The sequence below is a fragment of the Meleagris gallopavo genome, chromosome 1, assembly GCF_905368555.1.
Source record: "Meleagris gallopavo chromosome 1, MGAL_WU_HG_1.1, whole genome shotgun sequence".
NCBI classification, from domain to species: Eukaryota; Metazoa; Chordata; class Aves; order Galliformes; family Phasianidae; genus Meleagris; species Meleagris gallopavo.
Window position 1 is genome coordinate 183,055,934 of NC_139404.1, and position 21,759 is coordinate 183,077,692.

At 48.7% G+C, this 21,759-nt stretch overlaps 1 protein-coding gene and 1 long non-coding RNA gene across 2 annotated transcripts; one reads left to right on the forward strand and one right to left on the reverse strand.

The window, feature by feature from the left end:
- Nucleotides 1–271: 271 nt before the first annotated feature.
- ENDOD1 (endonuclease domain containing 1) lies at nucleotides 272–8,976 on the reverse strand. Its single transcript, XM_010706095.4, has 2 exons — nucleotides 8,468–8,976; nucleotides 272–3,369 (listed from the first exon to the last, which is right to left on the reverse strand). The coding sequence occupies exons 1-2, from the start codon at nucleotides 8,786–8,788 to the stop codon at nucleotides 2,242–2,244; spliced, it is 1,449 nt and encodes a 482-aa protein (XP_010704397.2). The 5' UTR covers nucleotides 8,789–8,976; the 3' UTR covers nucleotides 272–2,241.
- On the forward strand, nucleotides 8,857–20,869 carry LOC146545818 (uncharacterized). The gene is made up of 3 exons (XR_014881121.1): nucleotides 8,857–8,985; nucleotides 18,665–18,884; nucleotides 20,159–20,869. It is a non-coding gene; the product is annotated as an uncharacterized LOC146545818 (long non-coding RNA).
- The last annotated feature ends 890 nt before the right edge of the window (nucleotides 20,870–21,759 follow it).

Below are 21,759 nucleotides of genomic sequence, written 5' to 3' on the forward strand. Positions count from 1 at the left end.
TTGGCAGGGAACTCTTTAGGCACACTCAGAGCTAAACACGTTGCCTGCAACCCCCAGCTCTAACTTACATTTTCTATAGCTTAATGAATTAACTCTTTTTAATGTACTTTGATAATGAAAAGGTGTTTTAAAAGCACAAAAGAGCCATTAATATCAGATGTCAAGCCATAAAAAAAGAACAACTATGCTGCTGTTACTTTCTTGATTAGCCAGAGCTCTCTGGGCTGTGTTATCTTATTTGCAGTTGAGACAGAAATGTGATAGCCGTCCCTCTTTGCAAAAGTAACTTTTATTTTGTTAAAGCCATACATTTCCAAGGACAGGGTAAAGCTCTCAAGCCATAAATCATGCCCAGATAAGAATAATCTGAAACAATACTCTGCAGCAGGATGTTGCTTGTTCTGTAACAATTACTGGGTGTTTCAGGCAGATTTCCCACTGCCTGCTCAAACATGCAGCAGAGAAGAAAAATGACCTGTGCTGGTCAGGGTTCTTCATGTTGGAATCCGAACGTGTTCAGACAACTTTAATAGTATGGCTCCACATCTGCCCAAATCCTACAGTGCTGCCGTCTCCTGGATGGAAGGAACTGGCTGCTCTGCAACCAGGGCTGCAGCATGGAGACGTGCCCATGGGCTGGCCTTAACCTCTCTGGGTGACAGTAGTGATGGAGATGTGGTGACACCAACTCCACAGTGCACTGGGATATGAGAGCAGGTTAGAGATAAGGCCATGCTTAAGGCACAAGAGAGGCATACGGGGGCAGCTGGAGCTGCATTTGGACATCGGTGCCACCACATGTGCCCCCTGAAGGTACCCTGGGGCACCCACGCTGGTGCCCACCGCTGCACTGACAGCTTCAGCACAAAGGAGGGATTGGTCAAAATGTTGCTGATTTTGCGTGATTAGATCTTCCCTCTTCTCTTGTTCCCACAAAGTCACATCCATGGGAATAAGGGCTGAGGAAACAGGAGCAGTGAGGATAGGGAGTGCAGAAGAGGGGACAGGTTTCCTTCTGACATGAACACTGCTCATAAATGAGTCACCGGACAGAGATTTACATAGCAGAATGCATACTGTGCCCCAAGCCTCCCTCACCTCCACCTGTTTTCCAGACAAGGTCTATTAAGACATAAAATTTGTGAAAGAAGCAAAATTATTCACAGTGCTCCCTTGCTCTTCCCCTGTCATGTGTTCCTCCTGCCCCCCTTGTAAGTACATCAGTGCTGCCACCAACCCAGACCAGTCCTACAGGAAAACACAAGAGGATCATTTTAGAATCATAGAATCACAGAATGGCCTGGGTTGAAAAGGACCTCAAAGATCATCTAATTTCAACCCCCCTGCCACCTGAGCTGCACTTTCACAATAGGCCTAGGAAGGATAACCAGGACAGTACCAATCCCCAGCCTGGGCACAATCCAGCAGAGATCTCTGGCACAAAGGATCACCTGTGTGTTGGATGAACCACCAGCTCTGAGCAGAGGCAGGGCAGGCTGCTCACTGACACACAGGCTGATTCAAGGCCAAAAGCATCACCCACATGGCTCTACTGGGTTTTGGAGCCCACCAGCCAGGGCAAGGAATTTGGGGTTGAGATCTTGACTGGTCACCAGGGAATAGTTTGGGGAAAGTGAGCTTGGTATGGTGAAGGGAAGGAGTTGGCAGCTGGTCCGGGGAGCTATGGAACACACCCAGCCAAATTCCTTCCCAGGCTCTGCTGGCAGGACTCCAGTGCAGTCAGCAATGCAACCAGCAGCACGACTTGGACCCATTCCCTTCCTGCTCCCCATCTTGCCCCTAACCCTTGCACTCTGCCCACCTTTTCTCTTTCAGAAACTGAAGTCTTTCCCCAGACCACCACCTCCGCCCCAAGTGGGATGTGCTTCTGCAGAGGTCACTGCCAGTGCACAGGTCTCAGTGTTGTCTCAGTAGGAAAGAAACAACCTTGTACCACATTTAGAGAGCATCTCCCAAAGGAAGCAGCTTGATGTCTGCAAATCACAGGAAGTTTGTGACCTGCACTGATAAAAACCGAACACTTTGAAACGGATAGAGCTTGAGTTGCAATGGTGATGTCCCCTCGCGAAGTTACCTTGGCCCTCCCTGTTACTTCCCGTATTATTAATGTCACTTACAATAAATACCAGAACAAAATCAACAGCATTTGGCCACATATCTTAAAGCATTCTCCCACTCCTCTTTCACTTTTTGTCTTTGCAGCCTTGATTTCCACCCCTATCAGTCACCAGAGGAGCCCTTAGGGACAAACCGCTTGGCTATGTGACTAGCCACGTAATAAAAGCCATGCAGGATGGAGGCTGTGGCATCAATGGCCAGCGAGAAGGTGCCACCGATCCCAGTGGCCATGTCTTTGACAACAGAGGGAATGGCACAGATGGAGTAGTAAGGGAAAGAAGCGAGGTGAAGGACAAAGCCCATGGGGATGCGTAGAATTCTATAGGTGATGACTGCCACATCTTGAATAATTCCCAGAAAGCCCAAGAAGATGTTGGTGATGACCCTCCCCACATCATAGGGGATGCTGATGAGCACCATGCTGATGGCTTTAAGGTAGGACACCGTCCCATTCCACAGGCTGTAGACTCCATCCAGAAGAGTACTGCCAACTCGCTTGATAACAAGCCACAGAAAATAAAACATAAATTTCACCAGCTCCACAAGCAGGTAGATGAAGAGTTCTAGAAGTTTGATGAAAGGGGTAGCAATTATGCCAACCACTTTCCTCACCAAGCCACTGTCTTTGGCCTCCTCCTTGTCATTTGCTCCTACCTGCTCTCGGATCTGACTGACAGCTTGCAGTATTGCTTCCATTTTCTCACTGCTTTCATTGTCTTCTCCACAGTTGCCCTTGAACAAGTCAAGCCCTGCTAGGAGCTGCTTCTCCAGCTCTCCCACTGTGAGGTCTGCCAAACTGCTTTCATCATTGACTTTTTTCACCAGTCCTAGAGACCATCCCTCTGGAGCATCACAGCACGCTGCCAGCCAGAGGGTCTCTGGCACAGACACCTTGCCTTTAACTCGGACACTGGAAGGAATTGCTCCTGCAAGGAGATACAGCTGGTCCTTCTTGGAACAATGAGGGATCAGAGCTTGCTCCACCACCCTCCTGATGTCACTGTGCCAGATTTTGCTCAGAGAGGGGCGCAGAGGGACAGCATTTGTCAATGTATAGGTGGCCATTTGGAAGTCTTCCCTGTTGAGCAAGCTAGGGTTCAGCAGCCCTCGTTCATAACCAGAGCCCACATAGTCTGAGGTCAGAGCTTGATTTGCACCAAGGTTGGCCAAAGAGCCAACAACATCAGCTTCAATCACCATCTCATGCTGGTCATTCTCTGGATCATCTATCTGAAACAGCAGAGAGAAGAGTTAGTGCGTGCAATTCACCAAAGCAATGTGTAAATAGGTTTTGAAGTATATTTTCCATGAAGACTGCTACTATATGCTGTGCCATGGATCCCATCTTGCACTCCTTCCTTACTGTCCTTGTGGCAATGGTTTCAGAGGGGTGTGCACTGCCTTTGCTGTCCTGCTAAATGTGTCAGTTCGGACTGCCAGTCCTGACTGCAACTCTCCAGTCTGGCCTGCAGCACAGCACAGCTTCCAGCTGCTCACCAGCCATCCTCCATTAAGCCTCAAACTGGTGTTTATTTTCTGGAAGGGATTTTTGGTATTCCTAAGGGAAAACCTAGAAGGAATTTTTAATAGAAGGACTAATTTAAGTCTGTGTTCTCACCTTCTATGGTGAAGGCACTTCCAATCCTTTTAAACATCTGCTGTCTCATCTTTATTCAAATCTAAGCAATGAAGAATGGCAATGAAGAATGAAAGGCATGATGTGTAGGATGCCTAAGGAAGGCATTTACCTGTCTCCACTAATTGAGTAAGTTGGACACCATGGCAGATGATCTGAATTTCACTGCCTTCAACACGGTCATTTTTCTGAGCTAAAGGCTTGTCATTAGCAGTCTGAACCTGATCTTTAATGACCTCCCAGCGTTCTGTGGGTGAGGAGACTTTGTCACCACAGGTCCTGAAGGTCCTCAGTGGAATCTGTGCTATGAGGGTGTCTGCCCTTGCCACCACGTGGAGCCAGAGGCAGTAACAACCCCTCCCAGCACCCTGCACAGAGCTATGCAAGGAGTTCATACACAGCAGGAGCTGGAGCACTGGGGCACCATGGTGTGTTCAGGGCTTTCTCAGGTGATTGCAGCTCTCCCTGCTCCATAGACACTCCTCTTAACACTGCAGCCTCTCCAGGGGGATGCGCCAGATTGCTCTTTTCTTCCTCAGATTAGAGGGCAAGCATGTTGGTAGGAACACCGTGGTGACAGGCAGCCTCTGGCAGTCCCTGTCTCCTGAAATCTGTTTCTCATCCCAGCACTGCACTGACCCCATTACATCGGCTCTCTTTGCTCCTGGCCTCTACGCTGTTTACTGCACTGTATAAAACGTTTTGGAGATGTACAGAGCAGACAGTTCATATTCTGCCTTGAATCACCCCCCCAGTCACCCTCCCTGGTGCCTGGGATCTCCTGGAGTGTGCTTGGACACATAGCCACCATCTATGTCCTTGAAACCTTACACGGAGCTGGAGCCCTCTCAGAGCTGCAGCTCCCTGCATCCCCTCCTCTATGCTCTGTGCTCGGTGTATGCAGGTATCCATCACCCTCACTGCACAAATCAAGGACTGGTTGCTTCTTGCAGCAGCCAAGCCCTGCAGCCTGGCACCAGGGCTGTCTCTGCAGCAGGGCTGGACACAGTGCCAACATGAACCATTTCCGAGAGCTGCACTACCCCCGGCTGCCTGCTAGGAGGGATCTTGCTTCGTCTTGAAGGCTTTTTGCTCCGGGACTGGAAGAATTCTTACGTGCTGGTGCACAAATCTCAGCCTTTTAAGTTTGTTTGTTTGTTTGTTTTGTTTTGTTTTTCTTTTGCTCAGGCACCTACAGCCTTCTTGACAGAATAAGAAAAATGGTGAGGGGAGACTGAGGTGCTGTACTTCAAAGGCATAAAGACCTGAGACTGTGCAGTTGTTTCCTTGCAGAGATTCCCCAGCTGCATGGGCATAGACTTGAATTTCTCTGGTTATGAGCTGATGCATGCATACCTGGAGGTGCCTATCAAGCAAATATGTGCTTGCTTTGCTGTTCAGCTCCAGGGTTTTGCACATACCATTGGGATTGTTTGGATGCAATTAAGAAAGAACATGAAAAATGTGGCTATGTGCCGTGCATGCGTAAGACTCTGACATCAGTGAGTGTTTATAATAACTCATATCATGGTCTGTAATAACTCATGTATTACTGAGCTTTTCATGCCTCCTGTAATCCAGCTCCAAAGGCAAGCTGTCTCTAGCACTGTATCTAACCTGCACACAAGCTGCCTTCTGATTCCCACAGCCTTTGGTTTGTGTTGCAGCAAGAGCACATCTGCATCCATGGGCCAAGTGTGAATCCACCTGCCAAAATACCCTGCAATAGCTTGGGGCAAGGCCCAAGCAGACAGCTAAACAACTTGATCCTGCGAGGATTTAAAAATAAATTATGCATCCAAACACCTGTTTGGATTAGAGCCCAAGCACTACCATTACAACACATGCTTCATAAAGTGAGGGTTGTCATTCTACAGAAAGGAGTGAACCTCATGTTCTCTCATGGTCTGTGTTACAGGAAGGTCACAAGTGGCTCCAGAAGCACGTTTCTCCTAATGACCAAGGCTGACAAGAACAGCAGGTCAGACGTAGCTGTGATACAAATCCTGCCTTGGTTCCCTGGCTGATGGAAGTCACCAACCAGATGAAAACACCAGAACATTTACCCAGCCTATCCTGGACTAGAAGAGAAGAAGCACCTCCAGTGTTCTTCATTTCTCCCAAGCCAAGATTCAGACCAAACTATAGCTTTCAGACTGAAGTGGCTTACTCTTAAACCTAAGAATCACAGAATCATTAAGTTGGAAAGGATCTCTGAGCTCACCTAACCCAACTGTCAGCCCACCCCCACTGTGCCCACTGACCACGTCCCTCAGTGTCACATCTCCACAGCTTCTGAACACGTCCAGGGATGCTGACTGCACCACCTCCCCGGGCAGCCTGTGCCACTGCCTCACCACTCTTTCCTGATAAGAAATTTTTCCTGATATCCAACCTGAACCTCCTCTGGCACAGCTATTACCTCCTGTCCTAAAAGAAGTCAGCAACAGAGCAGGTTTGGAGACCCAAGTCTCAAGGCATCCCATCAGTATCCTGATAATCCTCCTGCCCTCTCATTTTTTAACAGTCCTGGTTGCTAAATTAATTCACTGTTTCCAGCTGCCAATCAGCTGTGGGTTGTCCTGACATTCCTCTTACTTCTCATCTGATGACTGCCTCAGTATTACATTTGGCATTTGTATCTGGTACACACATTCCTGAGGAGGTAGGCATACAGGGCGTGAGACAGAGCCTTCACAACTTATATCCTGATCTATTACCAAAAAAAAAAAAAAAAGCATGTGACAACCTTGAGTCAGCCATCAAAGTGCAGAGAGAATTTTTATAGCAATTTCCTCCTGCTTCCTCTATCTCCATGTGAGTGTGCATTCACACATAAAAAAGCACACACCACTGTGCAGTTCAGCCTGTAGGTACCTGGCTATCTCAGTGTCAGCCAATGTAATCCTTAGGGCCTTACTGCAGAGCAGGTGTTGTGAAGACTTTTCTTCATCATTTGATGAAGCCCCAACACAAGGAACGTGAGTGATAGATGAGAAATCTCTTCTCCACTTGCTCCTCTTGCATCAATCTGGACTGCAGCCTTGCTGCCCACTGAAGGCATGATCCTTCTAAGCCAGAAAGAGCATGAGTGCCCTGTTCCACTACCAATAGTCTTGCTCTAGCCTTCATCCCACCTGCCTCTGCAGCCCTATAAAGGCTTCAGCATTGAGTGAGCAATAGGCACTACATCCACTACATCCTGCTCATCAAAACCTTGGATGGGGGATATGGTAAGCAGGAGGGAGACAATCTCTGTCCTCCTTCCCTCCATAATGCCACCTGCTGTGGCACGGCTTCCTCCAAGGTGGACATACTGGGACCTTTCCTTAGCTGACTCCTTCACCGTGGTACAAGAGCACATCTTGTTTAAGAAGCCTTTCACTTTCATACAATCATAAGATAGGAGGATACTCAAAGCTCACCTCATTCCAACTTTCTGCCATGGGCTGGTTGCCCCCCACCAGCTCAGGCTGCCCAGGGCCCATCCAACCTGGCCTTGAGCACCTTCAGGTATGGGGCACCCACAACCTCTGTGGGCAGCAGTGCCAGTGCCTCACCACCCTCTGAGTTAACAATTCTTTTTAACATCTAACTTTAATTTCCCCTTTTAGCTTAAGGCCATTCCCCCTTGTCCTGGCACTATCAGATCATGTAGAAGGTTGGTCCCCTTCCTGCTTGTAAACTCCCTTCAAGTACTGGAAGGCCACAAGGAGGTCTCCCTGCAACCTACTCTTCTCCAAGCTAAAATTTGCGATGCTTCTTTTGCCTGGAGCTCACTGCAGTAAAGCAGTCAAACATGGCTGTACACGGAGCATCCCTTCGAATATGCATCATGATGTCAGTTGGGAGGCTTTGTAGTTGAAAAAGAAGGAAGCAGGCAAACAAATGGCTCAGAAAACAGCAGCCAAAGGAGTAGAGAAGGAAGCAAAAGAATCCAGGGGATTATTATTTTTTCTGAGCACCTGATCCAGCTGTAGGTGTCCCTGTTCATTGCAGGGGAGTTGGACTGGATGGCCTTTAGCGTCCCTTCCAACCCAAACAATTGTATGGCTTTTCCTGTTTAGCACTAATGGCAGCAACTCCATAGAAAAAAAAGTCCTCAAAGCTCTCAGCAATTTGATGCTGTCACCATCTGGCGTCACCCAGGAACACAGCCACTGCATCCCATGGGCTACACAAGGTGGGAGACCACAGCAACTCGAGGCAGAGCCAGCCGGTGGCTTCGGGGGCTGAGCAGATTTCTGAGGCAGGAAGCACAAAGCTTGGGGAGCAGGGTGAGTGTGAGGCGGTCGAAGAAGGAGAGCTGGGAAAGAAGGGAAGCCGCTGCTGGAAAGCCTCCAGGCCTGCCCGAGCAGGTGGGTGAGCCAGAACCGAAGCTCGGGAGGCGGCACGGCGGCCTCAGGTGCTGCAAATGTCAGAGCAGCCGACCTCCCCGCGCCAGGTCCGTCCCCGCACAGCGAGGGGACGGAAACTTCAGGCTCTGCCCCGGCACGCAAAGGCAAAGGGCAGCTGGGGCAGGGAGGGCTCTCCTCTCCCCCACGCCGCCCTCGCGCCCAGCTCTCCCGACGAGCTCTTATCCATTCACTTTCAAGCACAGAAAAATCTAAGCTCGGCATCTGCCGGGGGTTCACGAGCATCCGTGGGGCTCCGTGGCAGGGAGCAGCCCCACCGCCGGGGAAGCGGACCTACCTGCGGCTCCAGCAGCCAGCTCTCGTCCGCCCCGCTTCGGGCTGCCCCCGTGTACTTGAAAGCGGAATAAAGAGGGATTTTGTCCTTGGTGCTGTAGAGGGTTGCAAAGCGCGGCTCTCCGTTGTACTGCTGACAGATCTTCACGTGGAAAGGCTCGGTGAATCCTTCCGGTGGGACTCTGCCGGGGAAGAACACGTTACACTCGGCAAAGCCGGCTTCGTCCTTGCCGACGACTCTGCCCAGGGAAAAGCTCGGGAAAAGCGACAAGCAGAGCAAACACAGCAGTGACATCTTCACGGTCCGCTCCCCCGGGCCGTCCATCCGGGCTGGGTACGGCGCAGGTCTGGCGGAGCGGAGAGAGGCGAAGCCAGGCGGGCGGCGCTCCCTGCGGGCAGCGGGCGCTGCTGCCGGCGGCGGCCACGGGCGGTGCCGCGCTCACGCCCGCTGGAACGCCGGGCAAGTCGAAATCATCGCGGGTAACTGGGAGGAGGAGGAGGAGGGAAGCCCTCGGCCGTGCCGTATGTAGCAGCGGGGTGTGGTGTCTGCATTGCAGCACAGTCCCCGGGAGGAATTTTGGCTGACGCAGCCAGAACTCTTTCTGGGGCTGCCGGAGGGGATGCCGCAAAGTCAGATTCGGGGCCCAGAAGAGCGAGCTGCTGTCCGCAGCAACCGGCCTGGCCGAGGGACAGGGGGGAAGGGAGAGGAGAAGCAGGAGGCGGCGGGGTGTCAGCGAGGCTGGGAACATGCTTTGTGGGGTGTGAGTGTAGCTCCGTGCCCATGCTTGGCCAAACGTAGAGCTGGCAAAAAAAAAAAAAAAAAAAAAAAAAAAAAAAGATAATACAAGGAATGAAACCACTCCTCGAGTTTATGATCTGCTGTTACCTGCCTGTGAGCCTACAGCAGCTACTGCTGGATTAATGGGTAAAAGAATGACTGTGCTAACTGGGAAAGTTAATGTTTTCACAGCAGTGGGGTGGAGAGACTACGGAGTATCTCAAGATCAAGAAAACCTGCCTTTCCCCACCACAGAAGCTGGATACGATCAGATATACTGCCAGTAATTCACTCATGCAACTTATAAAAGCCAAGGTGCCATAAAGGGCACTGTGATACAAAGCTGTCGCATTGCTAAAGCGACTTCCAAGCAGGAGTCCCTAAGTGCCACCAATTCTCAGCTGCTCTGCAAGAGAGGCTACATGACACACAGCCTGTATGGGAGCCTGTATTACGGATGTCAGGGAAGGAGCCTGTAAAAGTGCTAAAAATAGCCCTGGCTCTACGACTCATTTCTGCACTCGGGGATGGCTTCTTGAAGCAGCATAGCAAAGAAATACGTCAGTGCCTTTTCATGTGATGTTATCAGCTTGGGGAGACAGAGGCAGGCTGGACAGGCTGGGGAATGGCAGGAAATGCAGCCAGTAGCTTGTTTGGTTTCCAGGCAGTGGCCTGGTCACTCAGCTCTGGCAGAAAGAATTAGTCATGTGCAGAAAGATGATGGGAATGGAAACACACGTGCATGGCCCAGCCAGAGCACAGCAGCTCCAAAAGACAAGCTCAACATTTCATTCCCCTGGGTGTAAAAAAGGCTACTGGGAAATGGAGAGCTGAAGCTAAACTTGAGCTGTTTGGTGTTTATCTGATCCCAGGCTTGCAGTTATCTGGGCAACAGAAGGAAATATTTTCCCCATGTTTTGAGCCATGTTCTACAGGAAAAGCAAGGTAATGCAGTGCTTCTAAGAACCCCACTGGCTGATCTGCATTATCCCAAGCTGGGCATGGTCCCAATCAGTGTGAAGGCAGGTTGGGGTACCTTAAGATGGGCACAACAGCCAGCAGCATGCTGAGCAGAGGGATCCTTCTGCCAGGCAATGGAGATGTCCTGCCTCCAAGGGCACCTCAGCCTCAGTGTGATGCATCAGAACTCTTCCCAGTCTCAAGGGCCTCTTATTTGCTTTGGGGGAACTTTCTTTCCAGGCTGTGAGGCTGGTCTATCCCTGCCTAGTTTTTGCTGCACGTACCAGCATGTAAGTAGCACTAGACAGTCTGAAGAGTGTTCAAGGCCAGGTTGGATGGGGCCCTGGGCAGCCTGGTCTACTAGTAGATATGGAGGTCGGCAGCCCTGCATGTGACTGGGGGGCTGGAGCTGGATGATCCTTGAGGTCCCTTCCAACCCAGACCATTCTATGATTCTATGATTCTATGAAGAGTGCTCAGGATCTCCTTTTGGAGATTTTGGACAAAGGGCAAGAAAAGAAGCTCTAGAAAATGATGTTGACCTGGAGAAATAGAAGGAGATTGAGCAAAAATTAGTTGATGAGATACTAAGGAAAACTTAAGAAGGGAAATGGATAGAAATAGATGTGAAGAAACCCGGAGGGGAGATCGGGAGGGGTCAAATGAACAGATGGGAGAGAGCTGAGGAAAGCTGTTTTCCTCTGTGAAAAGAAAATGAGGAGAACAACATGAAGATGGGGAAATGAGACAGAAAGGAGGCTTTCACCCATCTTCATTGACCTCCTCTTCCCAAGGGTCTCAAGCACCAAGACCAAATGATCCTGAAAAACATGGCAGTATTCAGCCCTGTAACAACAGGAAGCCACTGGCTTATCTGCCCACTTTCCCACACTGTGCCTCCAGCCCGGTCTCTCTTGGTTGACACTGAGATTGCTGCAAATAACTCCTTTCTCCTGACCCTGTGAGCCTAGACTTTCCAAACATACTTGACTCCAAATATTTCTCCAGGGCAGATCTCTTGTCTCCTGCTACGGGCTCTGGGTAGGCTGCCAGACTGTATGTGACTGTCCCATTCTATTGGGAACAAAAAGGAAGAAGAAAGTGATTCACTGGAGACACCACTGTCAAAGATTTGGCTCAGAGCACAGCAGTCCCAGCAGACACGCCACTGCATGTCAGAGAGCACATCTGCCTCTTCCTTGTCTCATGGGGATGGAGTTTCTTGCTAAAATTAACTCAAAAGCGTCGTCTGGGAAAGGAGCCCAGTGCTGAGCCAGGGAGAAAAGAAAAACTGAAACAGTTTCTGTGTTAAAATGAAGAGATTCAAGGATGGGAGAAAGAGGGGTAGGAGGAAGATAATCATCTCTTTGGAGAAGAGCTTAGCAATGCACTGTTGCAATTTTGATTCCCACCTTAAACCAGGTCTTTGTGCCACTCTCTGCTGCCTGCTTGTTAGATGCTCACGCAGACATCTTCAGACCTTCCCCATGGCGTCCCTCACGCTGGTCAGCATCACCAACAGTGCTGCTTCACTGCCCTCCTCTTGCCATGATTCTTATAGCACAGGGTGTACCAGTGAGAGCCTCAAGCTGCATCAAGAGAGGTTCAGGTTGGATATTAGGAAATATTTCTTCTCAATAGAGCGGTGAGGCACTGGAACAGGCTGCCCAGGGAGGTGGTGAAGTCAAGAACCATGGAGATGTGACAGAGGGACATGGGCAGTGGGCATGGTGAGGGTGGGCTGATGGCTAGACTAGGTGATCTTAAATGTCTTTTCCAACCTTAATGCTTCCATGCTTCTATGAGAGACTAGCAGACACCTCAAGGTCAGAGTGTCAGGGATGCAGACTTAGACATATACCGAATAAAAGTGATAAAATCCAGAGTCCACATCCTTCAGCACTTCATCATAGTCTTCAGACTCAAGAAATCTCTATTAATTGAAGGAACTAGAAAATAAGACAAGAGGAGTGGCTGAGGAATTTGAGATTGTTTAGTTTGGAGAAAAGTAGGCCAAGCTCCTTACAATTGCCTGGAAGGAGGCTGCAGTAAGGTGGGTGTGGGTCTCTTTTCTCAGTTGACAAGTGACAGTGATGCAAAGAAATAGCCTCAAGTAGCAGCAAAGAAGGTTTAGAGTGGATATTGGGAAGAATTTATTCATAAATAGGGTGGTCAAGCATTGGAAAGGCTGCCCATGCTGGAGTTGCCATCCCTGGAGGTATTTGAGAGATATGTAGATGTGATGCTAAATGATGTGGTTTTGTGGTGGGACTCAGTAGGTCACATTGATGGCTGGACTTGGTGATCTTGAAGGTCTTTTCCAACCTGGATAATTCTATGGATCTGTGACAACCTCCAGGCTGTTAGAGACAAGCACAACAAAAATCCAGTGTTTGACAGCCCAGGTCCTGGAGAAGAGAAGGCTGCGGGGTGATTTCCTTGCAGGCTTTCAGTACCTAAAGGCAGCCTATAAACAGGAGGGGAATCAACTCTTTACAAGGGTAGATAACAGCAAGACTAGGTGAAATGGTTTTAAGTTGAAGGAAGGAAGATTTAGGTTGGATGTCAGGGGGAAGTTCTTTACTATGAGAGTGGTGAGGTGCTGGAACAGCTGCCCAGAGAGGCTGTGGATGCCCATCCCTGGAGGTGTTCAAGGCCAGATTGGATGGGGCCCTGGGCAGCCTGGTCTAGTATTAAATGGGGAGGTTGGTAGCCCTGCTTGCAGCAGGGGGGTTGTAGTTTGATGATCCTTGAGGTCCTTTCCAACCCAAGCCATTCTGTGATTCTATGATAATTTGGATAGATTTAGATTTTGATAGTACATGGCAATATTTTTAATAGTGTGAATTTTAACTATAGAAATGAGTTATTTAAAGACGTGCCGAAAGCTCAACAATACAACTCTTTAAACCAAGATTAAAAGAGATGATAGTTTGTGTGACCTTTGCTTTACAGTCAGTTTGCACAGCCACATCTTAAGTTTGTTTGGGACAAGAAAGTCACTTGAATGCTGTTTTTCTAGGTGCCACTACTTACTTTTCCTCATTGCCAGCATTTGATCTTTTCACAAGCCCTGTGTGGCTCAGCCAATGCTGAGACCGTGCTGTGCCAGGTGCTGTGTGGAAGCAAGGCGTGAGACGGCTCCTTACAGGCTGCCCTGGCAGAAAACCCACGGGTGGGACCACAATGAGAGGTACAGGCTTGTTGCACTTGCATCATCTCTGAAGAGGGAATGAGAAAGCCATGATCTTTGAGAAAGCTAAACCTGCTGGTGGGGCCCAGCTGTAATCAGGAGGCAGACAGCAGCCACACCCAGGGCTGATTGTCTGCAGCAATGTTTGGGCACTGAGGAATGGGAGGAGGAGTGAGGAAGTTTTTCTCCATGTCTTGTTACTGCAATACACCTTGAGGCTGCTGTGGGCATTTGTTAACATCACATTTTCCACACTGTACTTCTGGCTGTGCTACTCTTGGCCAGCATTGCCTTGGGATGGATTCAAACGTGAAGAGCAGGGCCACCATTCCTGGAATCGTGTCACTGCCCTGAGCACAGGCGGAGCTTCAGCTATCCGTGTGTGCACGGCAGCATGTGTGCAAGTGGGCATTTTCCTCTAAAAAACAAAAGCAGCAATGCTTCTAGGCACAGAAACTGACCACAGTGCGGAAGGAAATACTAATCTTAAATTAGTGTTTTAAATAAATGAGTGGCTGTTTTAGAACACAGGTTAAAATAGAAGTGCAAAACTCCGGGTCTCTGGAGAGGAAACCTGGCAGAACTGTGATTTTAAGTTAGCTTAAAAAAATAAAAGGATTTTGCAGCCTCTGTTCTGGGATCTGCTACAGAACTGTTATTGATTATTTACACTGCCTGTTTTGACTTTCTTTAGAGGTGTTTTAACATGTTTGTGGTTGTGTACCACTTGTCATGCTATGCAAAGTGTGTGAAAACTTTGCTTGTCCTCATCTTGTGCAGCCATGAATCCTTTCCTTAATGCAGGCAGTCGGTGCAAGCCTGTTCCTACTCTCTTAACTTCAGCATCAGCAGCCAGGAGGCCAAGGTTTTAGTCCTTCCTCCTTCAGAAGGCAAGCAGGGGTTGGGGCCAACCGTCCTGCTCCACTCTAATGCTCCAGTCATAGTCCTGCTGCTCTGAGCAATTTCTCGTGCTGTTGGGCTGTGCATGAAGTCTCCTGCTCAAATCATTAAAGTACTTAAGTTCTCTATTAAATGTGCAGTAAGGAGATACTCATGGCTCTGTGTGGACCACTGCAGTCCCATTAAGCATCAGCCTCTGAACCATGACACGATGCTCTCCAGGTACTCTGTGCAGCACCCCGATGAACAGGAGCCCTGTGCTCACACCTGATCCTCTGCACCCAGCAGTGCAGCACCACTGAAGGGGACATCACTGAGCCATCCTCGAGCACGGCAGGACAGAGTTGCTAAGAGCATGCTAATGCAGCAGTGAGTGAGAGCAGTAAGATCAAGGTGCTTCGTGTGAGCTTTTGCATGTGAGGTACAGCACAGAAGTGAAATGGGCTGCTTGTTCTGTGCTCATTTCAGGCAGTGGGCCAGGGAGAACAGGAAAGGGAGGGGAATGCTAAGTTCAGTTTCAGTTGCTACTACTCAGCAGCGGTGACACGGAAGCAGGCAGCATCTTGCCAAGGAGAAGCAAATGTGCAGTATGCCTTCACAACGCCCAGCTGGGGTACCTCCAGCTCCCACAGCACTGTGCTCAGCCCTGGCTGGAGCAGCTGGCCACTGCAAACCCTGAGCCAACCATCCATACAAGGCTCAGTGTCAAGTCTAGCTCAGATAGAAGTTACGGTTCTGATGGTAAAAATACAAATGGAAGCACCCTCATGAGCCCCCCCCTGCAGCACTATGCCCAGGCCTGGAGCCTCCAGCACAGGAAGGATGTGGAGCTGTTGGATGGGATGCAGAGGGCCATGAAGATGCTCAGAGGGCTGGAGTACAGGAGACAGGCTGAGGCAGCTGGGCTTATTCAGCATGAAGAAGAGACACCAAAGAGACCTCATTGTGGGCTGACAGTACCTAAAGGGGCCTGCAGGCAAGATGGAGAGGGACCTATCATCAGAGAGTACAGGGATAGAACAATGTGTAATGGCTTTAAATCAAACGGGGTAGATTTTGGTTATACATTAGAAAGAAATTTTTCGCAGTGGGGGTGGTTATATGCTGGCACAGGCTGCCCAGAGAAGCTGTGGGTGAGCCATCCCTGGCAGTGCTCAGGGCCAGGCAGGATGGAGCTGTGGTCAGCCTGGTCCAGTGGAAGGTGTCCCTGCTCATGGCAGGAGGGCTGGGACTGGATGATCACTACGGTCCCTTTTAGTCCAAACCATTTTAGAATTTGGTGATTCAGTGATTCTGTTATTCTATAAAAGTTCTCTGGGCTTTGTAACACAGGAAATCAAACCACACCCTGCTGTTTTATGGGATATTGTATCTACAGGTCTCAGAGAAAAAGCCTTTGGTGCTTTATCCATCTTTTTAAAAAGAAGGAACAGTGCAGGACCTGGGGAACAGGGGTCAACTTTTGCAAAGTTCCCAAGCTAGTTGCTGTGCTGGGGAGGAAATAAAAATTTATTTTTCTTCTGCTTATTGCAAGCCTCCATAAGCAAAGGGCTCCCCAGAGGTCTCAGACCTGAAGTAATGTGAATCGTAACAAAGAAAAAAGGAAGAATCAACCTGGCAGCTCTCACTTCTGTGTCAAGAGTGCATTGTTTTCCAGGCTGTTGTTCTTTGTTTTCACTTGACTCCGAGTGAACTGATTTCTGCCCACACCCAAAAGGAACAATGCGGGTGTTTGAGACTGCTCCTGACCCTGCATTGCCTCGAGACTGAATAAACACATTGCAGAGTGCAGGGTCAGTAGCTAAAGGTGGGCTGTTGCAGGTTAAGAGGGATTGCTGTTGGTTGACAGCAGCTGGAATCCTCTTAGTTATTAAATTGTCATAAATTTCTATGGCATCTTTGGAGGACGTGGGAACTGATCCTATGGCTTACCTTGTTTTCAGTGAGCTTGAGGGCTGCACTACTGAAATGCTGCTGGAAAACTCAGCTGGGTTTTAAATAGGTCAGGATGATGCATGGCTGTTTGCTCTTCTTATAAACTCTTCCTCACATTCCTGGTTCAGAGACTCAATATAAACTAGGAGAATCCATGCTTTCATGCTGGCTGCTCTGTTCCTTGCAGCCCCATTTACAAAAAGTACTTAGCTGCACCTTGGATCTTCCAGTAACAGAAATTTTAAATCCAGAAGAGTCTCATCCAACTGAACTTGTCTGGTCTGGAGAAGAGGAGGCTCCATGCAGCTCCCTGAGGAGGGAAGGCAGACAGAGATGCTGGACTCTGCTGCTGGGAACTGCTGGCAGGACAGGATGGCACAGAGCTGTGGCAAGGGAGGCTCAGATTGGACATTAGGAAACATTTTTTACCGTAAGGATGGTCAAACACTGGGACAGGTGGCTGATGCCCCGTGCATCCCTGCTCCATTCTACCTGATAAGCTGTTTGTTGGGTGTTTCACTGGTATTCTTTGCTCCATATCTACACAAACAGTGAAAAAAAACCCAAGACAGACCACAGCAGTGTGTGGGCAGCAGGCTCTTGCCTCCTGGATGGGCAATACAATGCTCATTTAGGTGTCTGGGCATCCAGATACTGAGAGTCCTCCCAGACAAGCAGGGACTGAGTCATTGTCAGCCAGCTGAGAAAAGGATAAAATTAGCTTAGTCCTTAGCAGAGCTGTTTGGCTAGTAATTCACACAGTGGGGTGTTTTTTGCCTAACACTGGATGCAGCTATCGAGAGAGGTATCGCCCAGCAGCTCATCTGCATATAAGTATCACATAGCTAAAATTAATTGCTTTGTCCGAGCTCAAAGAAATTATTTGATTCCGCAGAAACAAGAATTCCTCCACAGGGATGAGCGTGTGCCCAATATAGAGAGCAGCAGAGCTGTGTGCTCTTCAGTGCCACCCATGCCCCCAGCACCCTCCTCCCTCCCTTGCTGAGTGCCTTTGGGCTGACATCACACTGTGGGTGGGGAACTGCTCAGCACAGCCCCACTGGCAGCAGCTCCCCCAGCCCTTCTGCCCCACTGTGGGCTCTTCTCCACGGGCTGCAGCTCCAGCCTGGGACTGCTCCTGCAGGGGTATCCATGGGCTGTGCCTCATCCACTGCTGCACAGTGGGCTCCTTCATGGCTGCACATGGAGATGTGCTTCATGTGGTGCCTGTGGGCTGCAGGGGGATGGCATGCTCCTCTGCGGGCCTCTCCTGGGAGCTTAGGAAGGGCCTAGTTCACGTTCTTGCCCTGTGCCTTTTCTTGCAGGGAATTCTTGCTGACTCCTGGATTTTTCTCTGTTGAGAATAGTTATGAAGTCTCTTCCTCATTGCAAAGCCATTGTCATGTCACACTCACTTCAAGAAGCAAAGACAGAAAGTAGTACAGGAGCTGTGATTGAGCACAGAGGCAAACAGCCAAAGAATCAGTGAGGTGGGAGGCAGACGGGAGGAGTCTGAGAGCTGGGATGACTCTGTGAGCATGCAGAAAAGCAGCAGCACAAGGGTTTCACAGCAGACAAGGGTTTTATGGCCCCACAGCAGCACAGAGGGCATGATGATGAGCAAGCCCTTGGAGATGCCTTCATCAGAAAACAGCCCCATACTGGCTCATCAGCTGAGTCACAGCCCAACCAGACCTCTGTTCTTTTCCCAATCAAGGAAACAGAGACTTCCCACCAACTTCTTTTAAGGCTGCTGTTTGGATGCTGAGCATTCCTGCGCTGGGCTGCCACTGCTGACAGTTCCCTGCAACATCACCAGGCCAGTGGGAGGCTCAGTCCTTGAAAGAACAGATGTCCCAAGGAAGGAAATGTGCTGTGGCCATGCAAGCCATGTCCTGGATGGCAAGAGACAGGTTCTTACAGGAAGGGTGGCAAGGGGAAAATTCCAGCTCAGACATTTCCATTCGGGCACAAATCTCTGCTCAAGTCGAAGACATGCTGGTGTACTGCTCACAGTCCCACATGGCTTTAAAAGCACAGATCACATGCAGTGTTGCTGTACCTGAGGGTGGGCAGAAGGTGATCTCAGGGCTTACAGCGCAAGAGCCAGGCATTCAGAGAAGGAATTTGTTTTGTTTAAGTTCCCACCCTGAAAAAAAAACAGTGGAAAGCAACAATTAAATCTAAAAGTAATGTTACAAATGGAAGAAATGAGGGAGAGACGGCAAAAAGTATACATAAGAAGTTATAAAGAACAAAAATATGACACAGGAAAGAGGGGGATAAATCCCTGCTTTGGCAAGACAAAGAGGGGCTTTTTGAAGTCCACTAGGAACGTAAGAAATCTTCATAATGGCCAAGAAGTAGATGAGAAAAATATTAATTAATCTCCAAACAGGCACAAGGTTTATGTAAATGTTTTTGTTCTCTTTTAGGAAGTGATGCATTCTGCAGTTCCTTGTTAATCTCACAGAAGGACCAACATTTAAGATCAACACATATTTGCAAAAGTCCCAGCATCCTCGAGCACTGAGATAACCAGAGAATATTGGTCTCTTGGTGTGAACATTTAAAATGTCTCTGGATATGAGAAAGCTCCAGAGAACAGAAGCCCAAGGATTCTGGGGAGCTGTTGTTCTTCAGCAGGGGTTTGAGGTTGGTCATAAAGAGGCCCTGTAAATGTAACAAATGGAGAATTCATAGCATGTCTGATTGGTAGTGTCATTATGATTGCAAAACAGGCACTTTGCTGTAGGAGCTGCACCCCTCTGTGTGTGTGTCAGACCTGGAGACGCCTCCAAAAGCAGTCACTGAACAGGGATTTCTAAAAGCATTCCAGAGGAAGTAACATGGGGGTCTCTGTATTCTGCATTTGCACTGGTGATCTACAAATAAATACAACATTGCAGTAAAAACATGAACAGGTACCATCAAGAATTTGGGATGGTGACTAAGAGACCATGGCAGTGATACCAGAAGGGTGTTTTTTTTCCAAGCCAGATGCATTTAACACAAGTTAAGATGTTAATTCATCTAGGATCAAAGACTACATGATTTTTTTTAACCAGGAAAGCAATAGCCCTGGAAACAATTTAAGAATCAGCAAGACTTGCATCTGCATTGGAGTGCCCAGTGCAGTGGTGTGGGGAAGAAAGCCAATGTGATTCTTGGGTATATAAACAGCTGCATAGAAAGCTGGGAGGGATCTTACATCTCCAGCTCACCTAATTGGGGTTGATGTTGAAAGAGTTCTCATACTTCTGATGTTGATAAGTTAGAAGGAGAGGAAGAAAGAGACAGCAAGTAACTGGTAGGAAGAAGGAAAGGACTAGAAGTGGCCAGTCTGCTTACCTCATGCAAAGGTAGTTACAGGACTAGCTTACAAAGTGTAAATACCTGGTGAGAAAATGGGCTTTTCACATTATACACAGCAGATACCCAAGGTTGAGAAGAAAGACAAATAATCTGAAATTAAAAGTAAACAAACAGCCATTTTGAACTGCGAGGATAATTAATCACTTCAGGAAATCATTAAGGGAAGTGGTGAAATTTTCCTGCTTTTCATGTTACCCGTGCAATTCAGAATCTCTCCCTAAGAGTTGCCACAGCCAAATTGCTCAGCAGAGGAATAATCAAGGGTGCGTCCATGGGGTAAATAATTGGTGCAAAGAGGTACAAGGCTCAGGAAGACAGCAGTCTTTGGTCATGAACTAGTCTGATCAGAGCGAGTATAGGAAGGTAAAAGACCTGGGATTTTGTCATTGCTTTTTTTTTTTTTTTTTTTTTTTAACCTTATCTGATGCTTCACAATCATGAAAACAGGGCCTGGAATGCAGAAATTCCCACAGACAAGTGGCTATACAACTGAATTTTATTGATGTTCCCTTCTATATACATGCTCTCATGAATGAATCTTTCATTCTTTCCAGGAGAAGCTATGAGAGAGCCCTCCCAAGGCTCCATCCCGCCCTCTGTGCAGTGAAACCCCAAGGCAGGGCTGTGCTGCCCAGCAGTTCAGGCAGGCCCATGCTCCTCATCCGAGGAGACCACAAGAAGGCAGAGGGGCTGCCAAGCGAGGACCTTCACCAGTGCAGAAAGAGGAGAAAGCCATGCCAGGTTGCTCAGGACCTGCTCTGGCAGACCCTGCTTGAGCAGAAGTTGGACCAGATGGGCCCAGAGGTCCCTGCCAACCACAGCCATTCTATGATTCTGTAAACATACAGAGTTCGGGCCAACCTTGAACATGTTTGGAGTTAGTTCAGATCTAAGAAGCTTAGCATCCTGCTCACACTGAAGCCTAACAAAAATGAGATATATTTCCCAGGTCAGTGTGCAGGGAGCTTTCATCCAATAATTACTGAGAAGTCTTTAATAATTATCAATAAAGAAATGAATTAATTATTTAGAGACCTTTAAGATCAAAAGTTGTGGACCTGTGAAGGTTCAGTTCCACTGTAGCAAGACTGAGGTGGGATTTTTATGGAGTCCAGACTCAGGCATCTTAACTCCTCCAGAATCTCTTCTTCAGCACCCACATCTTCTAAGGAAGACTTAATCCATAAAATGTGCCCACAGCTATTTTTACCTCACATCTATACTCACAAACTGGGAGGAAACACCTCAGGGTTGCAGGGAACAATTCTGGCCAAAGACACCACAGCTTTCCTTTATTCAAAGATCAGAGCTGTCAAATTAGTGTACAGCTACTTCTGATTTAAGGCTCATAGGTAGATATTAATACATATACAAATAACACCCACCATCAGAGGAGGATGTGCTGATTCAGCACGGAAAGCAAATGGTATCCTGGGCTCCATCAGAAGAGGGGTGGCCAGCAGGGACAGGGAGGTTATTGTCCCTCTCTACTCTGTCCTTGTGAGGCCCCATCTGGAGTACTATGTCCAGGTCTGGTGCCCCCAATACAACAAAGACAGGGAGCTGTTGGAGAGGGTCCAGAGGAGGGCCACAAAGATGATCAGGGGGCTGGAACACCTCCCCTATGAAGACAGGCTGAGGGAGCTGGGCTTGTTCAGCCTGGAGAAAAGAAGGCTGCAGGGTGACCTCATTGCAGCCTTCCAGTACCTAAAAGGAGCCTATAAACAGGAGGGGAGCCAACTCTTTGAAAGGGTAGATAACTGCAGGACAAGGGGAAATGGTTTTAAGTTGAAGGAGGGAAGACTTAGGTTGGATGTCAGGGGGAAGTTCTTTACTATGAGAGCGGTGAGGTACTGGATCAGGCTGCCCAGAGAGGCTGTGGATGCCCCATCCCTGGAGGTGCACAAGGCCAGGCTGGATGGTGCCCTGGGCAACCTGGACTAGTATTAAATGTGGAGGTTGGTGGCCCTGCCTGTGGCAGGGGGATTGGAGATTCATGATCCTTGAGGTCCCTTCAACCCTGGCCATTCTGTGATCCTGTGATTTCAGGTTGCTGTCATTCACAGTCTGCAGCCTGACACTGCTGAATTCTTCAGAGGAATTCAAGGAGGTAACACGGTTTCTCTGTACAGCACGGCCCACTTCTTCCAAGGGC

What these genes read in the sequence shown, in the direction of transcription:
- ENDOD1 (XM_010706095.4), bottom strand. Translation starts at nt 8,788, where the DNA reads ATGGACGGCCCGGGGGAGCGGACCGTGAAGATGTCACTGCTGTGTTTG. An exon ending in GCTGGCTGCTGGAGCCGCAG is followed by an intron (nt 3,370 to 8,467) that starts GTAGGTCCGCTT and finishes CTGCTGTTTCAG; the next exon opens with ATAGATGATCCAGAGAATGA.